The sequence below is a fragment of the Phalaenopsis equestris genome, unplaced genomic scaffold (assembly GCF_001263595.1).
Source record: "Phalaenopsis equestris unplaced genomic scaffold, ASM126359v1 Scaffold000297, whole genome shotgun sequence".
In the NCBI taxonomy this organism is placed as follows: Eukaryota; Viridiplantae; Streptophyta; class Magnoliopsida; order Asparagales; family Orchidaceae; genus Phalaenopsis; species Phalaenopsis equestris.
The window spans coordinates 1,260,420-1,277,963 of NW_018164739.1; the positions used below are offsets into that span (position 1 = coordinate 1,260,420).

Below are 17,544 nucleotides of genomic sequence, written 5' to 3' on the forward strand. Positions count from 1 at the left end.
TATATATATATATATATCGCTTATGTAAGTGTTTAAATGGTTAGAAATCTTGAGACATTCGGAAAGCTTTTATTTTGGTAGGGTTAACGTTGGGAAACGGTTAAAAGATGTAATAAATAGAGAGTTGAAAGATAAAATCGTTTTGGTGAACAGGTTTAGTGATAATTCATGGTTATTAGGGCAGTTATGAATGTGTTTAGTGCTTACACTTCTTAAGCATGTTTGAATATAGTGTAAAAATCCATTTTGGGTATAAATAGATGAACTACTACAATGCATACTTAGCGTACAGAGGATAAGTATTGGAGGTTGCTTAAATGGACAAATGATTTTGGTGGGATGGAATATGAGTGGATTTATGGTGAGAATGGAGTAGACAAATAAATATGATAGGGGAAGGTATAATTGATTTTGCGTAAGCATATTATTTTGCAATAATGAACTCAATACATTAATAAGCTAGAACACTTGGACAATGCTTGGTTCAGTTTTATTCAAATTTTTATGCTATTAAATTTTTGGATGCTATTGTGAGCTACATATATTATATAATTTTTAATTAGTATTGTAGATGTTAGTTGTTATTTTAAGTATAATTATTCGGTTCATGTAAACACTTGGTAGAATTATAATATTTATATGAGACAATGCAAAGGCCATAACTCTCCATTTCTCAATATATCTTAGGAGCATGGCATCAATCTGTCTCAAACAATACAAAATCACGTATTCATGTTTCGACCCCATTTGTATCCTTATTCTCTCTATCTTCCAGACTCCATCTTTATCTGCATTGAATAGAAAGTCTTGCTGTTGACAAAGGAGAAGGGCATGTCGTGTGAAAAATGTATGAGGATATCTTGACTTTTGGTCATTCATAAGATATTACGTAAATATATAAACATACGAATGCTTAAAATTTTTATATAACATGAATTAGCATTACAAACTTTATTAAACCAAATAGCCCTGTAGTACTTTTAGAAGTCAAGCGACTCTAGTGCAAATAGACATATTTTTACTTATATTGATATTGTCCGCATCTAAATGTCTTGAAAGTATGGTATATTGATTAGTCATAAATATTACTTAAAAGATCTTCACAAACAAGCAGTTGAAATCATTAAATAACATGACATAACATTACAAACTTCATTAAACCAACAACCCTTTCAGTTGCTTTTTAAAAGTCATGCAACCATATTACAAATTGGCATTTTTTTTACTTAGTAGGCTTTTAAAATTCCACTTCAATTATTGTAAATTGATTCCTAGAGAAAATTGGGCCTAATAATGTGAATATTTTAGGAATGTAAAGAAAATCATACAAAGTATTCTAGTTTACAATGGTGGACTTTGAATTGTGATAAGTTGTTAATCTTATAATATTTATTGCTATAAGAGAAAAACTGAATTTCTTTATTTGAACCAAATTCGGTGTGGGATAAGATGAATAATTTTATTAAAATAATTATTGTAGAAAATTTAGGAGAATCTATAATTCAATAAAAAACTTGTGTATGGGGAATTACAAATGGTTATAAGGAAAAGAAAATTGTGTTTAAGCGGACAAAAAGTAGCTATTTAGACTTAAAATGATTATATTAAAAGTAGAAGTCTTGTAATAGGGATGTTGAATAAAAAAAAAAGTTACTACTTGATTTATGCAATGGATTACATACAAAGGAGAGAGAAGATATTTAAAATAGAAATAGAAAAGAAGTCTAAAAATTTTGATCAATTTAAAGTGATATCGGAGTTAACCCAAATCATAATAGAACAATAAATATTTTTACTTGAAGCTAATAAATGGTTGCAACCAATACACTTGAAAGGAGAAATACAATAACATGACATAAACAAACACCACCAAAGTGTATCCCAAGGGTGGTGGGCCAGTTAAGTGGATCAAAATGACTAGTGGGGATAGTGGCAACGAGGAAATGCTAGTGGCAGCGAGGGGGAGGTGCGAAAATGCAAGGACAACAAGTATGATTGATGTCCTAGATGGTGGCTGCGAGGAGTTGGCGTGGATAGCGTCAAAACAGCAGGAAAGAGGTGCTCCTTAGCTATCCTGGGCGGCAGCGGCATGGTGGGTGCGCTGGAACAGTAGGAAGGAGATGTGGTTTGGGTGGCAGCAATGCTGGAAGGGAGGGGGAGGCAAATGGTAGATTGAAGACTGCAGAAAACAGTAATGAGTGCTGTTGCGGGTGGTTGCAGCGAGATATGGTGGCATGGAGCGATGTGGGAGGATGTGGAAGGGAATAGGAGAAAGATAATCACCACCTCGAGAGAGATACAGCCGGAGCACTACCCGATCCCTCGAATACAACCCTCGAAGGGTAAAATGGATGTTGGCGGTTGTCCTGACAGAAATCTTAAATTTGGAAGGTAAAAACTAACTATAACCAAAGCAAACTGCACATATATATAATGTAGAATAATAGATAGAATAGGTAGGGAATAGAAGTAGAAAGGTGATGGAAAAGTAACGAAATGGACAAGGAAAGTGCTAGAAAAAAAAGGAGGTAGACAAGGAAAGTGCTAGAAAAGGAAGGGCTCGACAAGTCAAGGAATCAAATAGGAAAATGGGACGCCGTACTGTACCGGTAAGCTTCCTCACCATAAGGGCATTTAAAAATGATGATAATTGGTTCTTAGTTAAAGAGAAATACAAAAAAAAAAATGATTTTTTTTCTTTACTTATAATTAATTGTATAAGAGTTTGTAAGGAACATGTTTTTGGAAGAGCATCGTGAACACAATATTTTTATAGCTTGATTTGAAGAAGTCAAGTGGAGCGTATGCCTTATTACTAAGATTTGGAGAGTTATGAGCAATACTAGAATAGTTTGCTTGACAAATGTTTTTAGTTAAACTTTGATGAATACAAGGCTGTCAGAAAATTTGCAGAATTATTTTGTAACATTACTCAAGGACAAAGGAGATCTTCATGTTATAATAATTATAGGAGAATTCAAACTTACGAGTTAAGTTTTAGTAAAAATATAAATAAAACATGAAATTAGAAAAATTATATCAAACATATGGGAATCTATTTTATTTCATGTTAGGAATATCTAGTTAGATGCATCAAAACCACCGTCTCCCTAAAACTATTCAGAAATGGGCAAGTACTTTTTATTCAGCCTTATGATCCTCATAGAAGGAACTCTAAGATCATTCTTCCACAAGCCACATCACCTGGATTTCCCTTTGTACACATCTGTATTAAGTTGAAAAAATAAAAAAACTCATTGTTTGGTTTTATCCAACTTATCAGTCTGACTTGCTTAATCCTTTGAGGCTTCCTTGGCATGGAGAGGCAACCACCCCTGAGGAACCTATTGAGAGTAAGTTCAGTTCTTCCTTGGTTCTGCTGAAAGCCTGAAAGAGTTCATCATTATTAGGCCACTTTCACTGAATGTTTTGGCTGTTGTCAGAAATAAATTAATGATGAGCAAATTTAGCGTAGTAGAAATGGGAAGGATGTGGTAAAATTTGGTAGATTGCAAAATGATTATATTTGAATGATGTTGAGAGTAACATCTGTTGGAGCTAGGATTTATGAAAAATGAATCTGTGGTTTGGAGATGTAAAAGTGGGATAGAAGTTGTACTCAATATGGATATTTGAAGTTGATGTAGATGAATTAGATCAATGTCACCATGGATCAATGTTAGTCGTTAATAGTTGTCGAATGCTCGTCATAAATTTTAATCTGGTGAATGTTGTTGTTACTTATGTTAACACCCTGTCATCATCTATGACCAAACATTAACCATCAAGTGATTTCGAACGAAGCAACCCACCTTAATTCAACTAAAAGGTGCAAAAGCTGGATGAACCAGAAAACATCAAATGTTACGTGTATTATTATACAATGCATGAATCCGAGCAATTCGAGCACATAGTTCAGCTGCAGGTTTTGACCCTGTCCGGCTAGCTAATTCTATCACAATACAGATCTTTATAATTATACCACCTAAAGGGCTCACCTCTTCATCAAGTGATTGTCTTATCAGTAAATATTTACTCAAAGAACTAAATTACTAGGTCAATATACAAGGCAAAGAAGTCATGTATTTCAATGTAATATAATTTAGACCTTTGGGTGATGTGTTAATGGTGATGTGTTAATTTTCACTTGCAATGAATGATATTTCTCTCATAAAAAGTCAACATATTTATAAGATTTGTTGATTATAATGAATGATATGAAGTGGGAAAAAAGTTAAAAGTATTTTATCCTATAGCTCGCAGCATTGTCAAGTAATCATCTTCTATTCAAATTATCATTGTTCTTGATCATATGTTCCTTGTTCCAAATAAGGAAAATATACATAGAGAACATAATTCTTTTGTATTTTTATATCTAATATATAAAGTTCCGTAATTAAATTTACAATACTTTGGTGTTATAAATTTGTGCATGAAAAGGGTCTCTCATTTTTAAGAAGCAAATAATAGTGTTTTTTCTTGTTATATTAAAGATTAAATATGAAAATTAAGGAATTAAACATGGGATATTCAAATATAAAACCTTTTTTATTCAGATAGAAATGAATAAAGCATAATTAAATATATTTATCTTAATTGTGTACCACCCATCATGACTCTTTGATTGACAGAGTTTTTAAGGCATTTGTGTTACTAATTTGATCTCACTCGTGCGAGATGAAATTCTTAGGCACATAAAGAGGTTGGTCAGAAGGTTTGTATAATTAATTGGCAATAGGCAATAACACATTGCCTCTTCTATATATATATATATATATTATTTATTTTGATTGCATCCTTCAAAAAATTTTGGTTAATTGGCAAGGAAGGATCCTCAGCAAACCCCTCTTAAATTTTTTTTTCCTGCCTCCTGATTTCCAAAGAACTGAAAAACTTGAGAGTTTGGTGCACATAAAGCAATATGTGCAATTTAAATCCGCAATCTCATGGTAAAATACTGTGCCCTCAGCCATCTCACATGAGCTTACGTGTTGTGCGAAGTAGGATGCAAAGCCTTTGCTATTAACGGATTTGCAATTACAGGCAATAAAATTTGAATATTTACAGTCTTACTAAACCACTAACATAGAGTTGTCAAAAAGTATTTTCTTTGGAACAAGCAACTTTATATTCAGCCTGTCATGTTTATTCATTAAACAGGTGTCTAACAAAAATCATTTTTTTGAGCTTGATTATAAACTGAGCCAAACATTAATAATTTTTTTTATTAAATCACAGTTAAAATTAATTAAATAAATATCATTTATTAGTTTTTCAAATGAAAAAAAAATGTCAGATTATTATTTTTAATTCATTCAAGATAAATTTAAGCAAAACATAAACTGAAAACAAACTCGAATCAAACCGAATATAAACATCTTATTCACGAATCATTCAACCACAAGTTGGTTTACACCTCTACCTGCCAATGGCATTCTGATGTCTCCTTTGCATCTCTATATTTATAAGATCTCATGCTTCATAAAATAAACATCATAAAATTTCTACCAATGCTATTGACCCATAATATCATTAATAAAACCAACAAGGTGCAACTCAAAACAACATGCCACACATTTTACAGCATATAACTACTCCATGCCCTATTCATAAACACTTAGAATATTTTTAAGATAAATTTCTATCTTTAAACTATTAAAAGAATAGAGAATCATTCCTAATGTTCGTGGGGGTGACCATCAAAGACCCCAGATTGAATTTATAAGCTATATTTTACGGATCCAACCAAAACATTCAAATAATAATTATAAAATTGCAGAAAAAATAAGTTGAGTAAAAGTAGTAAGATTACACTAACATAGATGAGTTCTTTTTTAGTACAGGAATGTGCTGCTTTCTGTTGTATAGCCTTGCGATATTTAGCCTGCAACAACATTTAACTTCCCGTAGACTGAGAAGACCTTGTTACATAGCCTGCAAATAATTTTCTTCCAGCACCTACACATAAGCTTGAATTAGGAAATGGAGCTGCAAAATAAATAAACAAATAAATGGAGTTTCATATCATAAAACAAAATGCAAATTTATTGATTTAGAAAAGCTTACGATAAGGTTCCAAGAGATATCCTTTGGAGAGTTCTCGAGAAGAAATGTTTGATATGACTTATATTCAAGTCATTAAAGATATGTATACTAGAGTTGTTACTTGTGTTCAAACTGAAGGAGGATTGACAAAATATTTTCCTATTTCTGTTGGTTTACATCAGGGATCGACTTTAAGCCCATATCTTTTTGCTTTAGTTATGGATGGTCTTACTGGACATCTACAAGAGGATGTACCTTGGTTTATGCTTTTTGCTGATGATATTCTTCTCGTGGATAAAACGAGAGAAAAAGCCCAGGAAAAACTTGAATTATGGAGGTCTACATTGGAGTCTAAAGGCCTTCGTTTAAGTAGAACTAAAACTGAATACATGGAATGTAATTTTAGTAGTAATAGCTCTAGTGACAGAAGTGTGACTTTGGGTGATCAAATTATTAAAAGGTGTGAACGATTTAGATATCTTGGGTCCGTTGTCCAAAGCGATGGTGATATAGATGGGGATGTTAATAGTAGAATTCAAGTTGGTTGGTTGAAGTGGAGGAATGCTTCGGGCCTTTTGTGTGATAGAAAAGTACCGCTAAGACTGAAAGGAAAATTTTATAAGATGGTGGTGAGACCTGCAATGCTCTATGGCGCTGAATGTTGGCCTTTAAAAGAGAAGCATAATAATAAGTTAAGTGTTGCCGAGATGAGAATGATTAGGTGGATGAGTGGCTTTACACTTAGAGACAAAATGCGGAATGAATATATTCGTGATAGGGTTGGTGTAGCTCCTGTGACAGACAAAATTAGAGAAAGTCGTCTTAGATGGTTTGGTCATATTCAACGTCGACCATTAGATGATCCGATTAGGAGAGTAGATGTTTTAAATTCGACTTGTGTTAAGAAAAGCAGAGGTAGACCTAGGAAGACTTGGGCTTATTGTATTAAAAATGATTTTAATTTACTAGAACTAAATGAAAATATGATACTAAATAGGACGCAATGGAGAAAAAGGATTCATGTAGCCGACCCCACATAGTGGGATTAAGTTGTTGTTGTTGTTGTTGTTGTTGTTGTTGATAATTTTTTATAGGATGATTTACGTGCATACCATACAATTCATATGAATTTACACATCTAATACTTAAACTATTATTTTTTATATTTACATCACTCATGCTTAAAAAGTTGACAAAATATTTTGAGTGTTATAAATATAAAAATCAAAATTTTGGTGTTAGTTATGCAAATACATTTGAATTGTGGTATATACATACAAATGCCCCTTTTTTATATTTAAAAACATGTTTATTTTCACCATGACTATACTAAGCCTTAGATTTGATGAACTACAAAAAACAAAAAACATGCTACTGCCTGTCTAACTATATAATCTCAGCAAACTATGTAAAAATTGCTTTCCACAGCTAAAATCTATAGTTATCTCTTTAATATGTTAGAAAAATAACAATACAAAAAGCACATAAAAATAAAAATAAAATACCAAATAAAAGTGGCTCCAAAAAGCCTCTAAATATTAAAGAGTTATGACATGATAAACAAATTAAACCATTTGAAATTGATTTTATATTTTGTTTATTATTGTTTATGCATTAATTTGAAAAGAGACATATTTGTTTTCTTAAAAAAAGCACATCAAATAAATATATTTCCCGAAACACAAGTAAAACAAAAAACAAAAAATAAAAGGGGCATTTAGATATATAGCACACAATTCTAGTATATTAGCATATATCACACTTAAAGTTTGATATTTACACACATAGCACTTAAATCTTTAATATGACATTAAAAGTAGCCTTTTTAAAACTTCTTAAAAGTCAAATACACATTTTCATGCATAATTTTAAAACACCGTATGTAAATATGAAGCTTTAGGTATGTTAAATACATAAATACATAATAACTGTATGCTAGGTATGTAAATTTCCCAAAATAAAATTAAATCCCAAATGTGCTCTAAGGTGAAAAAAGTGAGTGAGAGAGAGAAAAATCATATACCCTTAAAATTGATTCAAAACCATAGATATAAAGCTTTAAAATGTACATACTTATATATTTAAATAAATATATTATGTAAAATAATAGTCTGATTAATAATTTTTTAGTTACATAATATTAAGCAATAAAAAATAATTAATAATTGAAAAAAGTAATTTTGACACCAGCTTTCAAGCATTCAAGATATGTTTCAAGGCAATAATATTTATAAAAGAAAGAAACATATTAGTAAAATGAAACTAAGGGTGAGATTAATATAACATAGGCTTAGAAAACATAATATCAATATCCAAAATCAATTTGACTCTATGAGTTGATAATTAAGCATAGAGATTACTTTTATGCAAAGTAAATCACTCAAAAATATTCAGACCAACAAAAGGATCTTGAGAAGGCATGTAAATACCAAAAGATTGGTGCATGGGGGATTTATGAGAAAAAAATTATTTCTCGAAAGTTGTTAAGGTTTATCAAAGATGTGTATGATGTAGATATGACTATAATTAGAAATAATTAGTCTCCAAAGAGCTCATGATCATAGTAGAAGTGCATCGAAAATTCATTTAAATACTATCCTTTTTATTGATTATAAAAATGTTTACAATAGACATTCAAAATGAAGTATTTGAGTGCATGGTATTTGTAAATGAAATAAGAATGAAAAATTACACTTTTCTTAAATGGGTGAAAAGTTAGAATGAGTACACTTCTAAGAAGATGAGAGACTTAAAATAAGTAGAATAGAGATGGAGCATATGATATGCATCTCTAATGGTTGTAAAATTAATAGTTTTAATTCAATTATGTGGAAAAATTTGATACCTTGTTATGATGAATATAAGAATTTCAAATAATATTATACAAAAAGAACAAAGGCATTAGATAAGAGCATAACTTCTCAATTAAAAGCCATGCAACTAAAATAGAGTAGTAATCCAAAAAAATAATGCCTTAACAAAATATCATAAAAAGTTTAAGTTACCTTTGATACAAAGACAATTATCCAAGCTGAATTTGGCCAAAATATGAATGCTAAAATAAATTTATAATAAAACTAGGAAGTATAAAGTGTTATAAATAAGAATGTTAAAATTAGGAAAAAATAAAATGCTTGATGATCATAAAAAGATAACGTGAAGATAAAATTAAATGAAACGGGCACATACTTGGAAAGGTGGTAAATGCACCAATAAAAGGAGATAAAGTTGATGTGGAATGATTAGGAACAAAAAAGGCTAGACCAAAGATAATACAGCTAAAAATTATAAAAAATATTTACAGAAAAGAGTATCAGCAACTCAAATTACACTCAACAAAAATTAATTGAGGATTCCTAAACCTTATCCTAATAGTTGGGATAAAAATAACGATAATGATGGAAGTGATAATAGCTAATATAGTCCGCCAAAATCTCCTTTTTAAAGCAAGAACTAGAAAATACAATCTAATTCATTAAATATAATGTATCATGTTTAAAGTGATAAATCCTTGCCCAAAAAAAAAAAAAAAGAACAACCACTCCTAGGAAATACTTCAAACAATTTTATCTTAATCAAGGGATCCATAGATTGATTAGGTACAAGACACATCCAACTAAGTACAAATGAAAATGCACTTTTCAAAATTATTTCCATAAGCATATAATCAAAAGGACAGCGTGCCAAGAGTTGGGTCTAACCACATTATCCTTTTCTAATATTGATCAAATCCAGCCCTCAAGTACAATAGAATATTAAAAATGGTGCACTCGACATGAAAATATGAGCTTTAGGCAATTATATTGTCTATGCGAACCAACAAATATTCGATCATGATTCGACCAGCTTTAACCAATCTCCTATTTAATATGTCAATTTCAATGTACATATGTAATTTTGAAAGCTGCATGTACTTTCACAGTAATAGTACTTTAAATTTCTCAAAATTTTACTCTCTGATTCTTTTAATTCAAACCAAACACCAAAGAAGCTGAAATGTACAAAAATAAAACACAATATACTATTAGTTTTTTATCAAAAAAGCCCTAAGCTTAAATAAGCCAAAATTAAATGAAATAAAATAAAGCAAGCAAATATGCCATTTCAGTAATTTTGAAAATTTATTAGTATTTGCAAATGAAACTCAAGAACTTTACCAACAACAAATAATAAAAAAGCACTTCTAAAGTTTCTAAGAATTTTAAATATGGGTTACAAAACTATATATTTCTAAAAATGTAAAATTATACCATTAAACAACGCAATTAGGTAACCAATCCAAATCCCATTTAAGCTTGTCATTTAAAAATCTGATTACCAATCCAAATCCCATTTAAGCATGTCATTTAAAAACCTGATTAAAGTAAGCAGAAAATTGCACAATGTCGACAAGTAAAATGGCCAAAATCAGCAATATAATTAGTAACAGTGTGTTCAAGCCTAATATCTCAAAGAAGCAAATCAAAAAGCAATGTTTCATTTGAAATCCTGAATTCAAAATTTAACACCTTATTTTACAGTTTGGAAGTGTCTTAAGTCTTAACTATGTAGCAATAATCAAGGCTAGTTTGTTTATACATTTCTAAAATGTATCATCTTCTAAGGTAGGGGTGTAAGTGAGTGCCGACTCTTGAGCTTGCTTGAGCTTGGCTCGATAAGTGGCTCGTGAACTTAAGCTCCATGAGCTAATATGCCAAAAGCTCAAGCTAGCCCTGACTCGACTCGTTAGCTCGTGAGTCAGCTCTTTTAAAAAAATATTAATATAAAATACACTCAAAATATATTAGATTTGAAGATTTAATCTTTAAAGTGTTAAAAATATTTTTAAAATAATATTTTATATTTTATATTAAGTGATTTCTTATTATTTATCTCCTAATTGCTCATTCTATTTATCATTTTATGATAACACTACCTTAAATTAACTTTATTTTCTCTCTTTTAAGAAAAAAAAGTCATCTCGTGAGTCGGCTCGAACTCGTTGACTTAAGTTCGAGCTCGAGCTCAAACTCAATAAGATTCATGAAGCTCAAGCTCAAGCCGAAGGGGATTGAGCTCGACTCTACTTGTTTACACCCCTATTCCAAGGCATAAAAATAAAATGTAATTATCTTGCTAGGTGTTTTTTTAATGAATGCAATTCATAATACTCTATTTCATTAAAAATTTGCCTACTATTACTACACAGAGTCAAATTTAACATTGTGATTGTCGAGTTCAAAGCCCCAATCATAATGAATGCAATTCATTGTGATTGTGTAGTAAAATTTAAAATGCAATTCACAGAGTAAAATTTAAAATGTGATTATCTTGCTAGGTGTTCTTTTAATGAATGCAATTCATAATCCTATTTGTTTCATTAAAAATTTGCCTAATATTACTACACAAAGTAAAATTTAACATTGTGATTGTCGGGTTCAAGGCCCCAAATGTGAAAAATTGAGGATTGTTTTAGGTAGTCAACAACAAATGTAAAATTTATCAAAAAATCATGACATGAAACCTTTTGATCTTTGTGTAAATGCTTGTGCGTCCTTGGAAGCGACGGGTTGTATGGTCTGAATACAGTGAAAAATATGCAATGACTGCTACAATGGTGCTCGGGTGTACTGTAAAATAAATAAAGGTTCTCATATTACAGACCAATATGGGTAAAATATTTATCTCTATATGAACCATAATATCAATTAGTTTCATTAATTTACCTATTATAGTAGTCATATTCCAAGAAAACTAGAATTAGATGAGACACCTAAAAAACACAAATAAAATTGTTTTTCTGAGTAAACTTCAAGATTTCAAAATTTGGGATATTTATGAAAAAATAAATTTTATGTGGGATAAAATAACAAACACTATCAAACACGTGGCAAAAGATGTACTTGGTGAATCAAAATAAAAAAAATTTTATAAATAAAAATAGTTGATTGTGGAATAATAATGTACAATAAAAGATAAAATATAAGTTGTATTATAAAAATTTGTTTAAATGTAAATGCTTAAAGAACTCAGAAAAATATAAATTGGCTTGTACGGAGACTAAGACAACAATTTGTGACAGTAAAAACAGATTAAATACTAAAGAAAGTGAAAGATATATGTAGAAATTAGTCAAACAAAGAGAATAGAAAATTAAACATTTAACTCAAGTAAAAAACATTAAAAATAAAAATAAAAAAGTGTCTTTCTTAGAAAAAGATATTCAACATAGGTTGGTGAGTTATTTTGATAAACATTTCAATGAAGCGTCTAAAAATATGATTAACATTAGTAATCTTAATATCGTTATTAATAATAAAATGTTTCATTTTATCATCATATTGGTAAAAAAGAAATTGAGGGGGCCTTAAAAAAAATTTAAAGAGAAAATCTGTAGAACCTAATGATATCACGATTGAAGTGTAGAAATATTTATGAAAATTGGGAGTTTTTTGGCTTACTAAACTCTTTAATATTATTTTAAAAACTAAAAAGATGTATGAGGAATGGAGGAAGAGTATTTTAGGGTTCGTTTGGTTCGGCAAGAGGAGCGTGGCGCGATGAGTGGTCGTTTGGTTCGGCGGGAGGATCACGGTCGGACGTTGTTTTGGCGAAAAGCGGGAAGTGAATCGAACCCCGCAGGCCGCGACCCACATTTGAGCGAGCAGCTTTACTCGCATTTCCCCTCCCTGTTCGAGCGATGCTTCGCCTCCGGCAGGAGGATTGTAGGGTTACCCCTCCACGTTCGAGCGAGCGATGGATTGAGAGGAAGTGCGCCTCCTGCATAGACGGCAGAAATGGCTCGACTGCTCCGACACCGACGACATACTAGTTCCCACGGCTCAGTGATGCACCATTGTTCGAAGAGTTGAAGGACGATCTCCCTTCTTTACCGTTCAGTGCGATTCTCTTCTGAATTGGTTCCTTTACATAGCCATGTCTTTGTCAGTCTTCCTCGACTTGTTTCTTCAGCTAATTTGATTCAATTTTAGTTCTTATCACTTGGATGTCATTGGAGCGTGGAATTTTTGCAATTTGCATGCTCATGAGAGTTTTATTTTGACATATCTCTTAATTTGTGGTGAGATTTTTTATTTTTCTTTGTCGAGGTATCGTTTCAATTCTTCTTTTTGGTGATATTTTTTGATTTGGGTGGTGTTGTACTTGTAGTTATAATCTTGGTGGAAATAGGTGTTTAGGAACTTTGTTCCATAGTTCTACCAATTAGTTTTTTTCATAAAATAATCTAACATGTATATGTTTATAAGTACTATCAAAATAAAACTTAAATATTATCATAAACACTATTATTTGAATAAGATTATTGTTGGATAACTAAATAATTCAATAATTTATTGGTATTATCAAATATATGATTGTCACAGTTCTGTTACAAATAACATTATTAAACAGGGGCAGAATGGTTATTTGTCCCGAAACAGCTGTCGCACACATAGTTGTTTTCACATAGCTGCAACAAATAACCAGCTAGCTTTCTCTCAGCAGCTTCCCGAGGCAGATAAGATGCAGCTGAAAAACTGAGAAGCTGCAACTGCCCCCAAGCAGATCCTTAGTCCTCATTTTTTAAGAATAAAGAGGTTGCACAAAAGTATGCATATTATAGAGAAATTAAGTTGATGTGTCATACTTTATTATTATGGGAGAGGGTAATTGAACATAGACTAAGACGTATTACAAAGATTAATAGTCAGTTTGGATTTATGTCGGACAGGTCTACTATGGATGATATACATTTATCAAGAGGTTTGATGGAGAAGTACAGAGAGAATAAGAAGGCTCTATATATAAGGAGTATCTATATATGTTTTTTATTGATTTAGAAAAAACTTACGATAAGGTTCCAAGAGAAATACTTTGAAGAGTTCTAAAGAAGAAATGTGTTGATATGACTTATATTCAAGTCATTAAAGATATGTATACTAAAGTTGTTACTTGTGTTCGAACAGAAAGAGAATTGACCAAATTTTTTTCTATTTTAGTTGGATTACATGAGGGATCGGCTTTAAGCCCGTATCTTTTGTTTTAGTTATGGATGCTCTTACTGGACATTTACAGGAGGATGTACATTGATGTATGTTTTTCGCTAGTGATATCCTTCTTATGGATAAGACTAGAAAAAGGGTTCAAAAAATACTCGAGTTATGGAGGTCTACATTGGAATTTAAAGGCCTTCGTTTAAGTAGAACTAAAACCGAATACATGGAATGTGATTTTAGTAGTAGTAGCTCTAGTGACAGAGTTGTAATTATGGGTGATCAAATCATTAAAAATTGTTAGCGCTTTAGATGTCTTGGGTCTATTTTTCTAAGTGATGTGGATGTTATTAGTAGAATTCGAGTTGGTTGGTTGAAGTGGAGGAATGCATTAGGTCTAGAATGCATTAGGAGGAATGCATTAGGTCTATTGTGTGATAGAAAAGTACCACTTAGACTGAAAGGAAAATGTTACAAGATGGTGTTAAGGTTTGCAATGCTCTATGGCGCAGAATGTTAGCCTTTAAAAGGAAAGCATAAAACCAAATTAAGTGTTGCCGAAATGAGAATGCTTAGGTGGATGAGTGGCTTTACACTTAGAGACAAAATTCGAAATGAATATATCAGTGATAGGGTTGGTGTAGCTCCAACGGCGGACAAAATTAGAGAGAGTCATCTTAGATGGTTTGGCCACATTAAAAGTCGACAATTCGATGATGTGGTTAGGAGAGTAGAAGTTTTAGATTTGACTTATGTTGAGAAAGGTAGAGGTAGACCAAGAAAGACTTGGGTTTATTGTATAAAAAATAATTTTAATTTATTAGAATTAAATGAAAATATGACACTCAATAGGACGCAGTGGAGAAAAAAGATTCATCTAGCCGAACCCACTTAGTGGGATAAAGGTTTGTAGCACTCTATAACTAATTAATGTTTTTATTTTAATTTAGTAATGTGCTGCATAATTAATAATTAGTGAACTTGCTCATATTATCTTACATACAGCAAACTTTAAAAAATAAATGTAGTGGATTCTATTTGCAGATTGATGATCATTTTTTACTTTGATCATTTACCAAATTTGCATCACTATAACATTAAATTTTAACAAATTGGTTCATCAGTAACAAAACAACAAAAAGCGAGTTACCTTGCAATTTTATCATAAACCAGCCAATTTAATTCCATAAAGCCAACAGCTCGAACCCATAAACCGCTAGCTCAACAAAAAAAACATCACAATAAATCCACCAAAAAACTTCATTAGAAGAATTCTCATGTTATCGAGCTTAAGAAACATTTTTTTCACTTCAGAGATGAGTTTAAATGACGGCAAGAAGAAGAGGGATAAAAAGCTTAACAGTTTAATTTTTTAGAAAAAAGAAAGGATTGCTAGAAAAACCCTAGATAAATCGAGCTTTGAGACATTATAATTGCATAAAGTTCCAGAAAATCCATCATGAATATCATAAACTGCATGAAGATCGGGGCGTTCTCAACTTATATGAATAACCTAATGAGAGAGGCTAATAGATGACTGCGAAAACACAGAATTTAGATGGAATCTAATATTGTGCGAAAAGCAAAACTACAGATAACGGAGTTACCCTAAGTCCCTTAATCCATCGTCCGCTTCAGCTCTACTTATACTCAAATGTTGGGATAGGTGTACTTGGCGAATCAAAACTCTCCAATACTTCAGTTTTTGCTCCAATTCCTCTGTTCTTTGCTTCATCCTGCTTCTTTCCACCGCCAAATAAACCACCAAACCAAGAAGAGGAAGATGAAGAAGAAGCACCGGCATCATTTGCCGTCACAGCAGGTGGCATAGTTGACGGCCCAACCCCCGGTGGCAGGAAACCGGGCGGGACTCCGTTTCCTCCACCAGCAGCCATCATTGCCACGAGATTGGGATCATCCATAGGAGGGAGGTTCTGCGGCGTGCTGAGAACTCTGTTGAGCATGATACCTGCACCCTCAATGAGCGCAAGAAGGATCCCACCAAAAATCGCTGCTCTTCCCGCGGAGGCCCGCGGAGGCGGGACCCTGACGCATAGATAGAAAGCCACCGGTAGCAGCTCCAGCGATGATAGAGTTCCACGGATCCTCTTTCTGACGGACATAAACCATGGTGCAATCAAAGGCTGAGAACAGGCCTCCCCAGACAGCAAAGCTTCCGCCGACTCGGGGAGCGTTCATGCGGACGGCCTGCACGCCTCCGGCGAGGCGCTCGCCGTTGGGGGAGTTGTAGATGCCTTTTATGAGGTGGAAGGCGGAGCCGCCGACGGCGCCCATACCAAAGGCGCCGCCTATGTCGTCAAGGATTCGGTCAGGACACGGCTCACGCGAGGTCTCTGGTGTCCCCATGGCTCGAAGGCGGAGAAACTGAGGAAACCCTAGGCTTTAACAAGGATCTGGGAGATTGATTGAGGGTTTAATATGCGGACATGATCGGACCCGAGCTTAACAATTTGTTCCGCAGCTCCTTGAAAGGAGCTCCACCAAAATTACAAATTGGCTAATTTTATGCGGTCTATTTTTTTCTTGCAGAAGAAGCTCAGAACGCAAATAATAATTGATTGTAGTCTGTTAGAATATATATATACCCTTGGATAATAAAAAAAAAATTACAATATTCGAAGAAATTGACTCAGATTTTCATTAGAGGAGTAATATAAAATATTACGGTGGTAGCGATCCTGCTGCGATGATGGAAGATCAACGACAAAGGTTTTTTGATGATTGTCATAGCTATTAGGCAATAGTGATCCATCAGCATTAATAATGATAGCTAGGTGAGGGTGATATAACGATGGTGATTTGACAACGGCAATTTATCATGACAGTGGTAATGGTCGAGCAACTGCAATTTAGCAATAGTTTTGGTGTCAATCAGACGGTAGTAATCTGATGGTCGCGATGGCCTAACAAATATGTTCCTGGGCGGCGCTGACGGAGGTGGCTAGGAGATAATGATTCGGCGAAAGGGACAATGTACCACAACAGCGGCAGCTATCATGTGTCGATGGTCTGGTATAGTGGCGACCATCGAGCATGACATGGTGACGATCGAGAGATGATGGTTTGGCAAATACAATAATGCACCATTACAACAAGGTTGTCGAGTGACGGTGATCCAACATAGTAGGACGAGGAGATGATAATCCAACAACAGTGGTAGTGCACCACAACAAAAGGGCTATTAGACGTCGATGATTTGACATAACGATGGTTGGGAGATCATGATTAGGTGATGATGGCAACCTGACAGCAGAGACAGAGAATCAACGACGATGGTGGCCTGGCAGTGGCAGTGTTGGTTCAGTGTCAGTTGAGTGATGATACTCTCATGACAACAGAAGCACATCAATAATGGTCAAACAAGAGGTGACAGATCAGCGATGATAACCTAATGATGGCAACAACACGATGTTGGTTGGGTGTCAGTGGTCTAATGACAACGACAATATTATGACGGTGGTTCGACGCGAGAGTGTTAGCTCAACAATAATGGGTTGATGACGGT

At 33.1% G+C, this 17,544-nt stretch overlaps 1 protein-coding gene across 1 annotated transcript; it reads right to left on the bottom strand.

The window, feature by feature from the left end:
• Positions 1 to 5,678: 5,678 nt before the first annotated feature.
• On the bottom strand, positions 5,679 to 16,517 carry LOC110025437 (mitochondrial import inner membrane translocase subunit TIM17-2-like). The gene is given in 3 exon segments (XM_020725907.1): positions 5,679 to 5,958; positions 15,626 to 16,045; positions 16,047 to 16,517. Coding segments are annotated over 2 exon segments (726 nt in total). The 5' UTR covers positions 16,386 to 16,517; the 3' UTR covers positions 5,679 to 5,958; positions 15,626 to 15,658.
• Positions 16,518 to 17,544: the final 1,027 nt, after the last annotated feature.